The sequence below is a fragment of the Passer domesticus genome, chromosome 3, assembly GCF_036417665.1.
Source record: "Passer domesticus isolate bPasDom1 chromosome 3, bPasDom1.hap1, whole genome shotgun sequence".
NCBI classification, from domain to species: domain Eukaryota; kingdom Metazoa; phylum Chordata; class Aves; order Passeriformes; family Passeridae; genus Passer; species Passer domesticus.
The window spans coordinates 35,132,563-35,149,824 of NC_087476.1; the positions used below are offsets into that span (position 1 = coordinate 35,132,563).

At 36.5% G+C, this 17,262-nt stretch overlaps 1 protein-coding gene across 9 annotated transcripts in view; it reads right to left on the reverse strand.

The window, feature by feature from the left end:
- The window catches only part of CEP162 (centrosomal protein 162), a 45,094-nt gene that overhangs the window by 19,607 nt on the left and 8,225 nt on the right, over nucleotides 1–17,262 (reverse strand). For 4 of the 9 annotated variants that reach the window (XM_064412571.1, XM_064412568.1, XM_064412570.1 and 1 more), the window contains 11 exons: nucleotides 9,895–10,047; nucleotides 9,444–9,630; nucleotides 8,466–8,518; nucleotides 7,146–7,261; nucleotides 6,198–6,228; nucleotides 5,707–5,829; nucleotides 4,809–5,000; nucleotides 4,561–4,642; nucleotides 3,449–3,713; nucleotides 2,008–2,275; nucleotides 164–306 (listed from right to left, as the gene is read on the reverse strand). In XM_064412571.1, the coding sequence (XP_064268641.1) occupies nucleotides 164–306; nucleotides 2,008–2,275; nucleotides 3,449–3,713; nucleotides 4,561–4,642; nucleotides 4,809–5,000; nucleotides 5,707–5,829; nucleotides 6,198–6,228; nucleotides 7,146–7,261; nucleotides 8,466–8,518; nucleotides 9,444–9,630; nucleotides 9,895–10,047 (1,613 nt within the window). Of the gene's footprint in view, nucleotides 1–163; nucleotides 307–2,007; nucleotides 2,276–3,448; nucleotides 3,714–4,560; nucleotides 4,643–4,808; nucleotides 5,001–5,706; nucleotides 5,830–6,197; nucleotides 6,229–7,145; nucleotides 7,262–8,465; nucleotides 8,519–9,443; nucleotides 9,631–9,894; nucleotides 10,048–12,728; nucleotides 12,854–17,262 lie in introns of those variants that run through there. The other 5 variants (XM_064412574.1, XM_064412573.1, XM_064412572.1 and 2 more) reach the window with 5 other exon arrangements.

Genomic DNA, 17,262 nt, shown 5'->3' on the forward strand with positions numbered 1-17,262 from the left:
TGCATATTTTAAAAGCAAAAAGTAGTATTTGACCAAAGGGAAGTCTTCATTCGCTATTTCAGTATTTGTCAACCTTGTGATAATTGTTAAAAGCCTTGGAAAAATAGGCTTGCAAACCAAGTTGTACATGTTATAATTAGGAGCATCACTGGTTATTACTCACATGATGATATTGTCTGTTACAATCCACAGCCTGGTGTCCAAGATTACTAACAACTGATTGGCCAGACAAAACTCTGTTAATACTTCCCTCCAAAGTTGGTTCATTTGCTGCAGATCTTATTATCCTAGTAGCAAACAAGGCTTCTTCATTTAGGCAGAAAGTAAAATAGAACAAGTTAAATTCAGAATTTTATGTCCTTTAAGAAAAATATGTACTCATGTGATCCAACCTGTAGGTATATAAAGTATTCTACAACTTGAATTTTGAATGAAATATAGAAACTTGAGAACAATTATATACTATGGAAAAACTGGAGGGTTTTGATTTTTTTTTTTCAGTAAGGAACTGATGACAAGATAAAACAAAACCAAGAGAACAACTGAAACAAGCAGCTGGATAATAAATCCTTCACGAAACAAGGTTAACCTCACTCCTCCACTTTATAAGTGGCCAGTTATCTAAGCACACATAAACACGAAATATTTCAAGCTTTGGGGAAGACAAAACACAGCAATTTTCAAAATAGACTTTTGAGTGCAGACAGCATAGAAAGAAATGCAACATTTATTTGTTGCATCGAATAACTTGACTAGAGTAAGAAATCAGGAAAGATCCCTGTAGAGTCACTAACACACATATAACTTTCTGATAGTAACTACAACTCCCATTTCAACTGCTTCTGCTTAGGAATGTTACACCTGAAAAAACCCCACCAAACAATGATTCTTTTCCAAATTTCATGCCTTTTTAGTGTCACACACACCCCTCAGAAAGGTGCTCCCTTAGCACTGATGACTTGGCAATTGCATCATTCAATGCTATTCTCCTCCTAGCTATAGAAGAGGCCCCTACAGAATTCAGCCAGGTGAGATTAATTTCTGAAATCACATCAAATTGCTATCATGAAGGGTTATAGCTAGAGAGGGAAGAGCAAGTTTGAATGAAGCCATTCTCTCTGGTCTTATTCTCCCAGTACTTGACATTCACTTTACCACCTTCACCAGACTGTAAAACCTCTTCCTCAGGGAGAGACACATCAGTGTACTGAGGAACTGAGGTGCTTCAGTTCAACAGCTGCCACTGAAGCACCTCCCTAAGAAAGGTAACATAATTCTAAACTGCTTTTCCTGACACTAGCTGTAGGGCTTGCAAAAGCACTGCATGCTAGAAGTGCATTAAGCCTGGGTAGCTGTAGAGTTACTTGCTCATGCCTCAGGATCTGGTGACCTCTAGCAAACAATGTCTGAATTAAGCTGAACAAGCTTAAGATTAATTATCTCATGAAACCCTTCAGGCTTCACCCCAAAATAAAAAGGGTCAGTCCTTTACTTGCACCCAGCTTTCACAGGATTACACTGGTATTCTCCTTTCCATAGTGTTTCCAAGAGATATGAACAGAAAATAGGACTTCCTTTTCAGTACTTCTTTTGTACTCTACAAAAGCAAAGATCAAAAGAAGAAGCTGAAAATAGGAATTCAGCCTTGAACATACAAGTTAGTGAGTCGGCAAATTTTTGCATTTATTGTAATGAAAAAATGTCAACTTGCAGATATCAATTTTTGAACACCAGCTTTTTTTACTCTTTCAGTCCTGCTGGTGAACAACAGATAAGTCTCAAACATAGTGTTGATAAATGTGAGTGGAAATGAAACAAGACTAAAAAGATTCATATAAAAGTCTTTCTCACAGCTATTTCAGACTAATAGAGAAAAAAACCCGTACTTAACTGCATTTGAGTTTAGATTTCTTTACGACATTTGAGGTTTTTTTTAATGTGAAGCACAAAAAGCAAACCTCTCTGGCTCTTAAACTCAGAAGTAAAACTCTCAAAACTTAGACTTACCTTTAGATTTTGCTCTATCTGCAGGACTTTTGGCTTTCATGCAGGTCTTTTTGAAAGTTTCTTTTGGTGTTTTCTTTTCACTGCCTGGACAAGACTGCTTTGAAAGTAAACTGGGCTTTCCATAGCCAGAACTTCTAACCAGTCCATGAGGACCGTGTGAAGGTTTCTTTTTATGTACAGGTGCTGGACTTCTAATATTCTTGTATGACATGGGTTTGGTTGACATTGATTCTGATCTTTCATTCTTCAAGGAACAAGACCGAAGAGCCTGTGACAGAACACACTGATGTAAAACAAGCTTTAGGCTCTGCTGTAAACTGAGGGTAGCATTCCCCAGTGAAAAACAGAACCAGTTACCAAAATTACACAACTGTAAGACTCAGGGTGATGGCAAGCATTGTTTTTAAACAAATTAGTAGCAAGTAATTTTGCAGAATTGTATTACTTCAGAACTACACAGGGCGAGTACTTTGTATTGGCTCTATATACCAATATATATTGCATATAGATCTGGGAAATCGTATTTTTATTTTAATTGTACTGTGCATTACAGGGTATTTTGCTTACCAAATAAGGTAGGTCATGACTAAAGGCTAATAAACACAGTGAATATAGAAACCCAGTCATGAATAAAAGAACAGTGAAAGGCAGAGGAACTCTGCTAAACCTAATCGTCGAAAACAAAGCACACAACTCCCAAGACCAATAAATGAAAAAGTTTTAAAAGTTTTGCCTGTTTTCCCTGATGGGCAATTCATCAGGATAAATCAGCCAAACTTCTGTCCCTACAATGCCTTGCACACACAAAAGATGATTGCCTAAAGGAATGTGAAGCCACTTTCGGGGATGCAAGGAGAAAATCATCTGGGGATGCAGGGAGAAGATTTGGGATTACGTAACTCTTGTTCTGGGATGTCTGAGATGATTGTAAGAATGTGCAAAATTTATGGGATCTCTAGAGAAATAACAAAATATAGGTAAAGAAACAAGTCTGGGAAATAGAGGAAAAAAACAGATTAAAAAAGCTGGTGACATGATCAGGCACACTTGTCTGACTCAGCTGGACACTGACCATTGCTGCCCCTCCTATATTCTTACTGAACTGCATTTCTAACTGTTCTCTCTGTTAAAATGTTCCCTCTTCTGAGCCTGCTGTGCATTTACACAATGCTCACGTGCTCAGAGACATGACTGTCTTGAGCTGGAGACATGGCATTGCAACAGCCTTCCACGTGTTGGGCCAAGAAGAATCCTACTGGTCCCAAGGTACACTGGATTTGGTGACCTCTAACAGCAGCAATGGCAACATGGAATTTCAAGAAAAAGAACAACAGTCTCTCAATTTCTTAACATCAGAGCATAATCAAGTGACAGGCAGTCTAAAAATACATACCTTTAAAAATTACTTCCATATAACAAAAATCTGGTTGGTAATACTTACTTTTTTAGTTTTGCTTCCTTGTGAAAGCAGAGAGTCTTGTCCTATTTTTTCTCTTAGTATATCAGGCTCTACTTCACTGGTCTGAATTTCTTTCTCAGTCATCCTCTGAAAGTTATTGTCATTCATGCTTGTCTGTAGAAAGATGCTTTCTTCTCTGTTAAACTTTTGAACTAAGTTTTTCTCCCAAGATGTATTACTCTGGGGGTCTTCAAAGGGTGAGTGGCTAATGAGGTCATTGTCTGTGCTGCCTACCAGTTTCACAGGACTACAAGAAAAAAGAAAGTCATATATAATAAAACTTTTGCCTTTTGCTTTCCTATCACTCTGGAAAAAGCGGGGCATTTTTTCCTTACGTATCAGCTGGAGAAACTGTCTGAATTTCAAAGAGCTACAAAGCCTCTTTTAAGACTCATCTTGCAGATTTAGTAATACAGATTCACTCCCAGGCTGTGTAAAAAGAGCCCCTTCCCAGTAGCAAATGTTTTTGTGGAGGTAGCACAATTGGCTACAAGATAAACACCCATAAGCCTGCAATTAGCACTAATTAAAAAATTAGCAGTATTTCTGCTGAGTGCAGAATATGAAAAGCTCCCTGAATTAATCTGCTAAGCATAAGCTGCATTTCTGACAGTTGCAAGGCCTGTGCTGTCTGCTCTAGACAGAGCAGATGCAGCAAATAAGGGGGAGGTATAGAGCACAGGTTAGATAGAATCACAACAGTAGGGTTTGATTTTAAGAGAATTTGAATTTAAGATTATGGAGTTTGGAAAGCTAGGATAGCATGTGGGCTGAAATCCTTGTATGGGGAAGGAGCAGAAGACTGGGAAGGCAGAGATCCTAGCTGTGAGTGATGAACCCTCATCCAAATGATTTGACAAACATTGCTGCTTATTACCCAAAGTAAGTATGGGAATTCCTGGTCTAAACCTATTAGTATTGTATAATTCATTTAACAGTTTACTGCAAATGCCATAATGCCAGTGCAGGATGTAACAAAATCTCAGCATTTAATTAGCGAAAGATACAGATAAGTTATTTAGTAAGCTATTTGTCACAAATCATTAGCAGCTTTAGATTACTAAAATTCTTAAAACACATTTTGAAATAAATACCGTTCAGGGTCCAAATCAAAATTTCTGGTATTACACATATGTCCTGTAATTGTTTTCATCAATTCTTCCACAGTAGGTAAATCTAAATAATGAGAAATAAATATAAAATAAATTAAAAAACAACCTAGAAAAAATATTTGTTACAAGGACAACATTTAAAAATGTTTCATAAATGGAGTATTGTAGATATTACTAGTTCACTTGTTTTACAAGCTTGTAAAATACATGCCTTCCTTGGAGCTATTTACCTGAATCAACAGTTGACATGTTTTTTACACGGATGTCATTATTTTGTGAAATGCTTTGCCCTAAGCCTTCTGAGACTGCCAGTGCAGGATTGTGCAGTTTCTGCTCGCCAGTGTCCCCAGGAGACTGATCAATGTGATGATATGCCTGGTACAGCGCTTCCATGTCATTGGTGCCTTGTCCATAGGAAGCACCTGAGAAAAAAGCAGGCTTGTAAGAGACATTACTGGATTTTCTGTTTTGGGAAACATCCCACTGCAGCCTGTGTTTCAGTTACTAGCTTTGTTTAGTATGTGGGGAAAACGGTGATGTCATGTACATTAAAAAAAAAAAAAAAAAAATCTCATTTTTCCTATTAAAAGAAACAGTTGCCAGTTAATTAGTGCCTACTAAATTATCTTATCTACAGTTTGCATTCCTCTCCCCCATTCTCCCCATCTCAGTATTTTAACATTACCAAAATTAACAGCTTATGTTAAATGACTATTTGAACAGGTGCCATCACAGCCACAATCTGGATACTAATGGCCTGTACTGTTGTGTGAAGTTTGATAAGAGAATGTATTTAATAATGCAGTTCAGTGCTGTCAAAGAAGAATTTTAGATATGAGACACAACCAGAGGAGATGGTATTTAAATATGATATTGCAACATCAAAAGCTACTTTTCAATAACCAAGTGTTTAGCAGAAACATCACTATTTCCCAAAATATTTCCTCCTGCTTTCAAGATTTGTTGGCAAAAGCCAAGGGCTTTATGTTTCCCAATAATCTAAGAACAAGTGAAACATTGGAGTCACCTATTTTAACAAAGGACAATTTTAGGTTTTGAGTTTTGTTGTGTGGTGTTTTTTTCTGTTTTGTTTTGTTTTGTTGGTTTTTTTTCTAAAGCATCCCTTACCTGCTTCATTCATTTCAACTGCACTGACTTCTTCAGGCTCATCATGTTCACCTGGAGCTACATCTGATGCTTCAATGGCCTTCTGAAGCTCTACAGCAGAATCTTGTGAATCAAGCAATACAACTAAGAAGATAAATGTTGAAGAAAATTATCTTATTTATACTTCAGCACACTGGAATTAGAAGCATACCAGAGCTTGATGTCTTAAGTATACAAAAAATACTGTGTAGATTATTTTATTGCCATTAGTAGAAAACCAATGAACTCTGATGACACATCAGAGTTCTGAGTAGGCGTAATAAACATAAAAATATATTGATGATCACCTTGAAGTGCTAATATGTAGATTATTTTTAACTATTTGAACTCAACATATTTTCAGTAGAACACAATAAAATAAGGTGAAAAATATCAAAATAGTAAAAATCAAGTATGCAAGTTTCAAAAAGTTCCATTTAATCTTGTTCCACTGAACAAAGTTTATATTTTACCTTTAGCCAGCATGCCAGTGTTTGCTTCTTCCTAACAACAAAAAAACCAAAACAAAACAAAAACCCAAACAATTACTTTTTGAATATCATGGGAAAAAAATTGGACAAACTTTAGAAGTTGGTCCAATACCTAAAAACAGTTTTTAGAACTTAGAACTAACCAGTTATTAATTCTCCAACAATATGCACCTCTCTAAAATCCTTCTTAGGATGCCATAAAATTCTCAACATCCTATACTCTATAAACCTTTTCACGAGTGACTAGAAATTAAATGCTCCTCTGCACAAAGGAGCATTTCTGCACCTTCCTGGTTTTCTTTTATTGTAACATGAGAAACAAAAGTTAAGTAGCAGTAAGCACATTATTTACAGCTCCATTCTAACTTTTCAAACATTTATTAGAAATACCACTCTAATAAATTTATTTAAAAAGAACAAAATAAACCAAGCAAGTTTACCTAGTGAAAAGGAATGCCTGATGCTCTATAGACTTCTTTTAAAAAAAAAACCCCAAATCTGAAAGTGTGCTCTGGGATGCAGCCATGTGCTCCAACCACATGTGCCACACATCAGAAGACCTGATCAAGCCAGTGGACAGCAGTGCCCTCACAGCTCATACAGGGAAGATTTTTGGGTCCTCTGTCCAAAGGACTTCTCAGTACAGAATTAATTCCACTAGTCTGTGTACTTGCACCTCAAAAGCTCTGAGAGATTAACCACTACTCATTCTGAGGTTGAGTTTTCACCTGAGCTCATCATTTGTGCACATCCATCCTCATTTCTTAACTCAGAGGAGGAGTAAGCAGGAAACCCTGTGAAGAACTTAACCCCTTCTATGATGTAGCACAGGGAAGTGCATATCCTTAACAGAAAGATAGTCTGAGAGCCACTATAGCCTTTCAGCTTTTAAAATTCCTGCAAGCAAAAGAAACATTTAGCAAGCTATACCTGCTCTTGAGGACTTAAATCAACTTCTGACACAATGTTTTGATTCACCTGATCTCCCTCAGTTTTGAGGGCAGGATTAGTATCTGTTTCGTCTTCAAAATCTTCACTGTAGCTACCTAAAAGAGTAAAAATAAATATCAAATAGAATGAATTCTCAAGGAAGATAAAGGAGTAAGAGACAGCTATTTCCTTTGCCCCAATGCCTTGTCTAAGAACAGCTACTGCTAATGTTACTCCTTTTACAAAGGCAACAGAAAGTTCCCAAAACTGAGTATGGTACTAAAACTACAGTGAAAGTCACACACAATATTTCTAAATTCAAAGGAGGCTTGCCTTGTGATCAGATATGCTTTGTCTCCTCAAGGTGTACTTGAACTGACTCCTTTTATTCAATTACTCTCTCTCACTTAGGGGTGAAATGATGCAATTCCAACCCTGTAGATAAAGTACTTTGTACATTGACAACTCCAGCAGTTTTGAGGCTCAGAATGTGTAATTTGGCTTCTTATGACCTGCTTTGGTGGGCCAAAAGCCACTCTCAAGAGTAAGCACTATTTAAACCCAAGTGTGTCAGAGAATAAACTTCACAAGCAAGCCAAAGGCTTTTCCTTCAGTTACCCAGATCCTTTCACAAGTTTCAGTTCTCTTTTGCTGTATCTCTCCCACTCAGCTCCTGTGGTTAAGAGGCTCCAGTGTCTGCATTATCTGTAACACTTAAACTTAGAACCCTTGCAAAATACTGGATCATAATGTGTTCTTTATGTGTTTATGGTTTACAAACATCCTCGTTATGCTTGGGAAATTCAATCCTGACAACAGGACTTCTCAAAGGTTCAGCTGAATAAATAAATTTGAAAATACAATACATTAAATTACATGAATACACACTATCATAGAACAGCAAGGAAGCATAAAATAAAGAGACATGACAAGTGAAAGACAAATAAGCAAGAAATGTAGCATGAAAATTTTGTGGGGAAATCAGATAAGAGCAATACTGCAGATTACAGAGATCAAACTGAGGTATGAGAACATGTCACAGAAATACAGATGACAGTTAAGACACTGGAGTAAATCAAATTTCAACATCAGAGGTTTTTTTTCATTTATGAATGATACAGGATTTTTACTACTTTTTTTTCCTTTTTTTTTGTCTTTTGGTTTACAATTGATTAAAAATCCACTTAAAAAAAGAAAAAGCACAGAAGCAAAATAAACCCCTTAACCCCTCTGGTATGAATAACAGCTGCAGAGTCATAATGCAACAACAGCCTAAAAGGCTGATATAAGAACTACAGGTAAAATAAAAGATTGTATTACCAGATTTCTCTTCATGTGCAGGTTCTTCTTCTTCTTTTTCAGCATTTTCATTTCTGAGAAATAAAATGAAAATTCTACTCTCTCTTTGGACAGCAAATAAATATACTTTTTTTCTTGGAACTCTACACTCTCATACTTCTTACAATTAGTAATAAAAGAAAAAATGTAATTGTCCAACAAATCAAATAAAATGTAAGAAAAGTAGTAAATGTGTCAGCAATTATTAAAATAAAGTATTTCCCAGCTAAAATTCTCAATCTGACTCTTAAAACCACTTCCTTTCTGCATTCTCTTCAACATCTACATTAACTTCTCAAAAACTATTTTTATCATCAAGGTTTGCCTCCTGTTCTGACCCTGTCATTTTGGATTAACAAAATAATTTTAAAAACCACTGAACTCTCCTTTCTTTCCCCTTTTCCCATAAAACAGAAGTTTTGTCCTTATCTAAAGCTCTCCAGAATTCTGCCCCTCCAACTATTTTCATTTTTGCATTTTCAGCAACAGCAGCCTGAACTTTCCCTTCATCCATTTCTCTCAGATCTTGGAACTTATTTTCACGTAACTGATTATAAATGGATTGCCCTAGTCTATGAAGATTAAATACCTTTCCTCTAGATTAATTTGTAATATCATGGCTAAAGTGACACAGAATCTTTCCTGATCTATTTCCTTGTTATTATCAGTTGTTACCTCTTTGTTTAGTTACTCCTTACAATTACGAACATTGAGCTGTTACTACTGAGTTATGCACAAGACCATGGAGCTACGTCCACTCATCACTAACTCATGCTCTCACTTTTATTTATTAAGCTCATTTCTTCCCTTCTCTTGAAGAAAAAAAGCCAAACCACAATAAACAAACAAAAAACTGACTGAAATTATATACAGGATATCATCCAACAAAATCTCAGTGGCCATACCCAATCCACATGTGCTCACTAATACAGTCCACAACTTTTCTTCCCTCTGAATTACCGTACAAATGGTGCTAGTATGACAGAATCATTGGAATCCAGCTCTTTATTTAATCTTGCATAATCAAGAGTAGAGGAAGCTTCTCGTTCAAGCTTGGCAAAAAAGATCTCTTTTTCTTCTTGTTCTTCCAAGGTATCCAATCCAACTCCTACGGTACTTTGATTAGGCCCAGAAGCTAAAACTGAATCTAAATTTCAAAAAAGAAAATAAACTGTGTCTGTGCTGTCTGTCCACACAGAACAGCCATAATAGTTAACAACAACTACAGACAGACTCATAAACTATTAATGGCATCAAATCATTACAGACTAGTACTAGGAGACTTCAGTTCGTGACACAGCTGACAGAAGTGAAGAATCCCATTTTGAAATGAATTAAGGAAAACTACTTTTAATAGTAACTTATTTAGATCTAGTTAACTTGATGAAATGGTTGGGCTCTCAGTTCTCACCATTTGTTTCCAGGCTGTCTCTACTCAAAGAGACAGCATCTCCACTACATTTCTCAAGCTGCATCTTTTCCACATCCATATTTTCATGACTTTCTCCCACAGCCTGTGAAGTGCTCTGTATCTTGACAAAGTTTCCACTGGCTTCAAGCATTCCTGGGAAAAAAGTTGCAATATTCTTGACTATCATCTAAAAGCTACTTGTATGACAAATCAGTCTTCTAGTCTGCTTCCAGAACTACCAGTTTTAATCTCGTACTACAACTGCAAAGGTATGCAGTCTCACGAGTCGCATTCACCTAATTTCCACTGATTCTATATGTAAATTTTGTTTAATTAATTAAGCTATTATAAACATTATCTTCCTGTACTTTATATTTGCACACATAACCTAAAGTTCAGCATGAGTCAAATGCAAAAACTGAGCTACTGTCACATTATTCATGAAAGACAATCTCACACACAGACCCTATACAGAAATTGACATTTTTTTCTTAAAACCCAGTTCATTTCATTTGATTTACTACATCCGATCACCACAGATTTTTTAAACTCGCTAAGCCATTGGCTTAGCAGCTACATTTCATTTGTTGCTTAAAGGCTATAAAGAAAAAATAGTAATCAAAGTCTCTTAAAAGTTGCTGATGAATACCCAGTTATGCCATTCTACACATTTATACAACTACAACTTGCAGTTTCTCTCTCCTAATTGCAACTTCACTGTTGTGAGTGTTCAACATCACCTTAACAACTTTTTGCTGGCCCTCAGGCAGAACACTGCTGTATCTACTTCCTTATGGAAGGACTTATGGAAGACTAAAAGCCAGATATCACAGGACACTCCTAGTTCAAAAACTCCCTTCTGCCTGCCTGCAAAACACACACGTTTATACTTAGATTCTGAATAAGTTCTCATTGGAGAAGGGATAGGAGAAAAGCTGCTTATGCATTGTCTCAAATGACACACGAAATTATTTAACAGTTCTCATAGAAGGGAAGAGAAACTAAGTCTGTTTTTTCCTAACATTAATTGTCAGTTGGTAACACTCAGATTTTTTTGTCCTGCCTGGCCACATGATGCTGAGATGTAGCTGTGTCCTTGTACTGAGCACACCAGAAGGGGTGAAGACACTGACAACAGCTCATTTCCTGCTGCAGGAGACTGGAGGAGATCCATACATCAATAACACTAAATCAGTTTTCCATGTGCTGACCAAGTGCTTCAGCTCTGGGATCTTCCTCTGTTCTCTACACAAGCCCGTACAAGTCCCATTTAAAAATGCCATATTTGCCTATATCACGACAATGGAGAATCCTTTCCCTTTGGTACAGAAAATGTACTTAGGGTGAGGGAAAGTGGGAAAGTAGGAGCCTCAAGACCTTTTCCTTTCCCAGTGGGCAGTCCTCAGCATGTTCATTCTGATTGTAAGAGCCTCCTTTTTAAAAAGAATAGGTTTATTTTCTTGATTTTGATGATAAAGTCCCCTTGCATGTCTTACTGGGAGGCTAAGTGCAGAAGATTCCACATCTTGGAAATCCACATTCCCGTATCTAACCTCAGCTCTGTCCTCAATATAGAGCTCTGACTGACTTGCCCTGCATGTAACAAATAAATGTCAGAGACACTGTCTAAAGGTCAAGCTCCACATGTATAGAAAGTTAATGCCTAAATAAATACATATTGCTACATTGAAAAGCAGAAAATTGAAAGCTCAAAGTGCTGAATAGAAGTAAAAAACTACAAATAGCCCATTTCTCAGGTAGCCAAATGCAGTAATTTAAAGTATTTTACTCAGATAGCACTCTATTCTAGTTATCAAGACAGCAAATAGGAGTCTGTTTGCAGCTGGGTCACAAGTTTTTTGCAGAGCTTTAGATTAGCCATACCCTCACCAGACTTCCAACACTATTTTGAATGAGAATATATTAGCAGAATCAAATGCTAACTGCAACTGACCTCCTGTGTAGAGATTGGCAAGAAAGGAGAAGGGATTATACAACAGTAAAAAAACAAATTAGAATGTTTAATAGAACAAAAGTTTAAAGAAAACATTTTTCTGTGGTTTCTAAATTTAAATCATCTCATATCCAGTGAAATTTCTCAGCAGATGTACATTGATCTTGAAGGCTTCAAGGGTTTATGTAAGCTATCTAATAATTTTAAAATATTTTGCTAGTCAGGGTTTGAGTGAAATCAGAGGTTTTTTTAAAAAGCACCTTCCTTAATAATGTGAAAATCAAATACCGTTTCTGCAACCTTTAAACTTTGCAACTTAGCCACTCTCAACACTCACACACACCCCTCACTGCTAGTGAAGGCAACAATATTTGTTTTCTCTCACCCTACACAATCTGAACTCTGAGAAACCCATGAAACTTGGAGAAAATATCAACTCACATGGATTTAACAGTCTCTTCATTGTATTTTTGGCTGTTTGAACAATCCCGTGGATTTCAGTGAGGTTACCAAGAGCCATTTGTTTCTGTGGAGTGGCATTTGTTACTTCTCTTAAAAGGTTCTTAAGTAGTTATCTTGAATGCCAAAGATGTCACTACCAAAGCAACATTTTGTAAAGCTAATGACATATGGTATTCTTTTTTAAGGTACAGCCATTTGAAATTAATTAAAAAAAGAACCTAAGTTTCACTTTGAAGAATATTTCTTACTATCACACTCGAAGAGAAACATTTAAAAACATAAATACAAAGGACTCAAACTGACAATGACAAACATCTACTTCAAAAAGTAACTTATTTTTTTCCTAATTGGACCAAGACTGTCAGAATTGAGTCATTTTACCTTTTTAATACCATAAAAAATACAGTAAATTTGTTACCCTCAGAATTGTCTGGACTGTCAGAAGCGAGGGCTCCTTCTTCTTTGTTTAAGTACGAATATTTCTTGTCCTTATGAAATTTTTCCAACATTTTGGATTTAGACAAAGCCTTGCTGCGAGATGCACTGGAAGATTTAGAGGGAACTACTTCTAAGTGTACATAAACATTATAAATTTTAATGCACAATGGACAGGGAATAAAGAGAAGAATGAGATGTGAGACTTCAAAGTGACACTTCTGAAAAAGTAATACAGTACAGTTTCTTGTACATTGAATTACTTCTAATTTTCTACCTGTATGTTAAAACCAAAGTTAATACTTATAACTTCTGGAAATAGAACTACTCTTCTCCATCCTTTTTTCTTATTTTTAAAAAGATTCTTGATACAGGTATACTTTGTATTCAATTACACTGTTCTAGAAGCTCAATAAATGACCTGAAAACAAAGAAAACTAGTAAAACTACTTCAACAGTAAAAGGTTTTTACTACGAGGTTTAAAAGAAAGCATGTAGACTAGTACAAAGAAAAGTGGGAAAACAGAGGTACATAAGTATAAATAACTACTGCCTTTATCCCTATCAGATATAAGAACTTCATTTTTGTTTGCTCAAACCCTTGTGGGGACTTGCTCAGCTGCAAATACAACTAACATCTTCCATTCATGTTAGCAGAATTAAGTTTTAAATAACAGCACCTATGCTGAAAACTGCTCTCATGATCAAAGAATCACAGAATGGTTTGGGTTGGAAGGGACCTTAAAGATCACCCAGTTCCAATGCCCCTGCATTGGAACTTTCACTAGACCAGACTGCTCAGAGACCCATCCAATCTGGCCTTGAACACTTCCAGGGATAGGACATCCACAGCTTCTCTGAGCAACCCATTCAGTGCCAAATCACCCTTGGAGCAAAGAACTTTCTCCTAACACCTAATCTAAAGCTACTCTCTATTTGTGTGATACAATCCCTGCTTGTTTTGTCACTACATTCCCTTGTCAAAAGTCTCCATCTTTCTTGCAGGCTCCCTTCATGTACTGCAAGGGCACAGTCAGGTCACCCTGTAGTCTTCTCTTTCCTGGGTTTAACAATGCCAATTCTCTCAGCCTTTCCTCATACAAGAGGTCCTCCACCCCTCTAACCAATCTTAGTGGCCTTCTCTGGACTCTTACATGACAGCTACACTGCAGCCTTCATATGCCTTAGGCTGTGTTGGATTTCGGCATGTTGAAATTGTCATGGTGGAAGAGGCTTCAAAATTTAATAACTCTTAGTTATGGGTCTTTTGAGTTCACCTTGACACAAGAGAGAGAGTAGTCTAGGACATCAAGCCAAATACTTCTGCTATTTAGAACAGGAGTATAGGGATATGTGACCAGAACTTAACACAGCTCAAACATCCAAGATAACTAAAGGAAGCTGGTGCAGCAAGGAGAGAAATGGTATTAAATAAATCCTGATATAATGCATAGGTCCTTTATTCCCTCAACTGTGTAAGTTCACTAGCAAGACACTACTCCTCTAGATCTGTATTCTCCCACATTTACTGGGAAACTAGAAGTGTTTTCAGCATACCATCTGTTGTAAATAATGCAAACACCTGATACCTTTTGAAACAGTAATTTGAAATAACTACAGAGGTTCTCCTATTGCTCATATTTCAAACATTAACCCTATTTTGAGAAAGAAATTATTTTTTTTATTTATCTCTCAGACCAAGATGCTTTACAGCTCTTCTATGCAAATGAGGATTATGAAAACATATACATACATTTTGTAGACTGCACATACACACTAGAAAACTAACACAGGAGATGTTCTGTAATCTACAAACTACATCACCAACATCATACAAAGACCAAGTGCCAAATATTTCATTGTGATGCCTCTCTAAAACTTTACATATCTGCTTGAATTTAACACCAATGCCATTCTTAAATCTGGATAAGTTAATTGCTATTGTCTTTTATACAGAAGTATTTAATGGATCAATGGTTATAATTCCTACTTATTTGCTGGAGTTTCTTTTCAGTTAACAAAATGACTCACATAAAATGCTGAATCTAAAGTTACACTGACTAAAATAATCCTGCAGATTAAACAATTTAAGTTTTTAATTTATACCAACTGCTGTTTCCATTCCAGGGGCAGCATGCACAAAGCAGACCAGATGTCAGCAAAGGAAAAAAACCCACATAAATAGAAAATAAGTAAAATGCTTATATGCTGTCTTTGAAATGAAACAAGTAGAACAATGAATATTAATATTTCTCAAGTATGAAATGCAGGAAGTGTAAGATACTTTCTATTTACTAAAGGCGTGCTTAGTACAGGTCTTTTTGTTGTCTTTTTGAGAGCTTTTTATTCAGATTTTTGAAGTTATTTCCCCCTTTCCCCAGGCTGACATTAAATACTGGGATCACTACTACATCACTATATGTAGTGATAATGATGCTACAACAACTGAGCAAAAATTCACACAATCATTAGTTTCTTCTGAAAATGATAAAAGAAGTATGTGGCAGCTTGGTCAAAAGGACAGTTTGCTAAGGATTTTCTACAGGAAACACACTAGTAATACAAGGCAGATACTGAATAAATACATCAAAAATATTTAATCAAATACCAGACTGGGCATCTGAATGGGGACTCTTTTGCTCAGTATTTTCCACTACTTCAGCATGGCTTTCTGTCAGTTTCTTCTCTTTTCTCACTTTAACAAATTTTATTTGAAAATCTTGAAAAGACAAACAGAGGAACAGACATGCAAGGAAGACAGGACAGGAATTCTTAGAATCCAATTTCTTTTATAATTTTAATCACAAAAGCAAGCAGAAAGGGCATCACCTAGGTCTCCAATCTGTCCAATATGGAAGACAGCGTCTTGAATCAAAATTTGCACATTTCAGTTTAAAGCTGAAGAACAAACAGTTTAAACATGCCTAGAACAACTCGTGGAGTTATTTTAAAATGTAGTTTATACTTCTCAGCGAAACAGGCTATTAGTTTAACTCTCTACCTGTTTCCTGGCACTTCTGTAACAAGACGCCTTGGAGAAAAAAAAAAGGACAGATAACAAGTAAATGTAGAGCACGTATTTAATCTTCTTCTCTTTGTCTCTCAAGAAAGCATGATATAGATAATGAAGTAATGCAAAATCAAAACCTCAAACTGCAAGCAACACATCAGCTAATATCACAAGCTGATTATCCAGGCTTTCTTCAGATAATGTTATCTCTAAACAGTCACACCCAAAGACATAAACTTATACGTATGGAGCACCCATTTGTAATTAATGCAGTGCCACACTATGGGAGAAGGTAGGATTTAAGCATTTATATAAGTTTGATTCATGATGATAAAACAACTTTAAAAACACTAATTGTATTAGCTGGTAGTCTATTGACTATGTCCTATCTGCAACCAACATGAAGGTTCAAGCCTAGGGTATTGACACACAAGGGTCTCCAAAAATTTTTGACACACAATGGTTACCAAGGGTCACACAACGGTCTCGAAAAAAATTTTGAAGCATTCTGACATTACACTTTCCTGAAATTAAATTCAGCTTATTTTCATGTTTGTTAGCATCACAGCAGTGTTATTTTCTCCCATAAGAAATTATTTTGCTATTTAGGAGATGTTTACATATAACCTCACAAAGAACCACAAGTCTAAATCATCATCTCAGTCATCCAGAGCAGTAACTTACATTGCAATGTTGCTGTGCCACCATCCACTTTTAATAGGTCTGAGCAGCACACCACACAACATACACACACTGAGAATATTAGACATGGCAAAATGGTATTTGACAAAGTACTTGGAAGCACACGAGGCAAACAAAGGGAAACATGAGCAGTTCTGGAAATCTATCCACACTGAATTCCTTACAGTCACATGACCTGTCATTTTAAAACTCCACAAATACATGAAGTAAAATCATAGCCACATAAAACTGCAGAGTAAAACTCAATTTATCCGAAAGGTGGCCAAGTTGGTCTCTGCAAATGGCTCTCTTTTGACTCTAAGTTAACTGCCCTACAACTAGACCCTACCTTGCAGAAAGTCATTCATCATAGCACACATTTTGCAAACGCTACCATTTGCAAGTGTCCAGTGTGACAAATATATCCCTTTCCTCATGGGATGCCACAATCTTGCAGTTACCACCTTCTTGCCAAGACAGAAAGAGGAAGGCCCTCTAGTAGAAATTAAAGGCCCCTGTGCTTGGCAATATTAAAGCAGTAGGTGGGGTATGGCTTATTGCATCTGCTCCATGAGTGTGGTATTCTATGCAGTGGTGACAGAGCAGTAAATAAAATAAAACGAATAATCTGCCAGGCAAAAATGGTCCTCAGGGAAGAATTCTGTGCATGGATCTAGCACATTGGGCGTTCACTCCTATATTATCAGCTTTGTTATGTCCAACTGCCAACACGCTGGATCTTGGAGGCAAAATGCATTACACACAGATTACTTTCAATTCCCTCCAAAAAAACTCCGAAAATCAGCCCGTCATCAACAGTATGAAT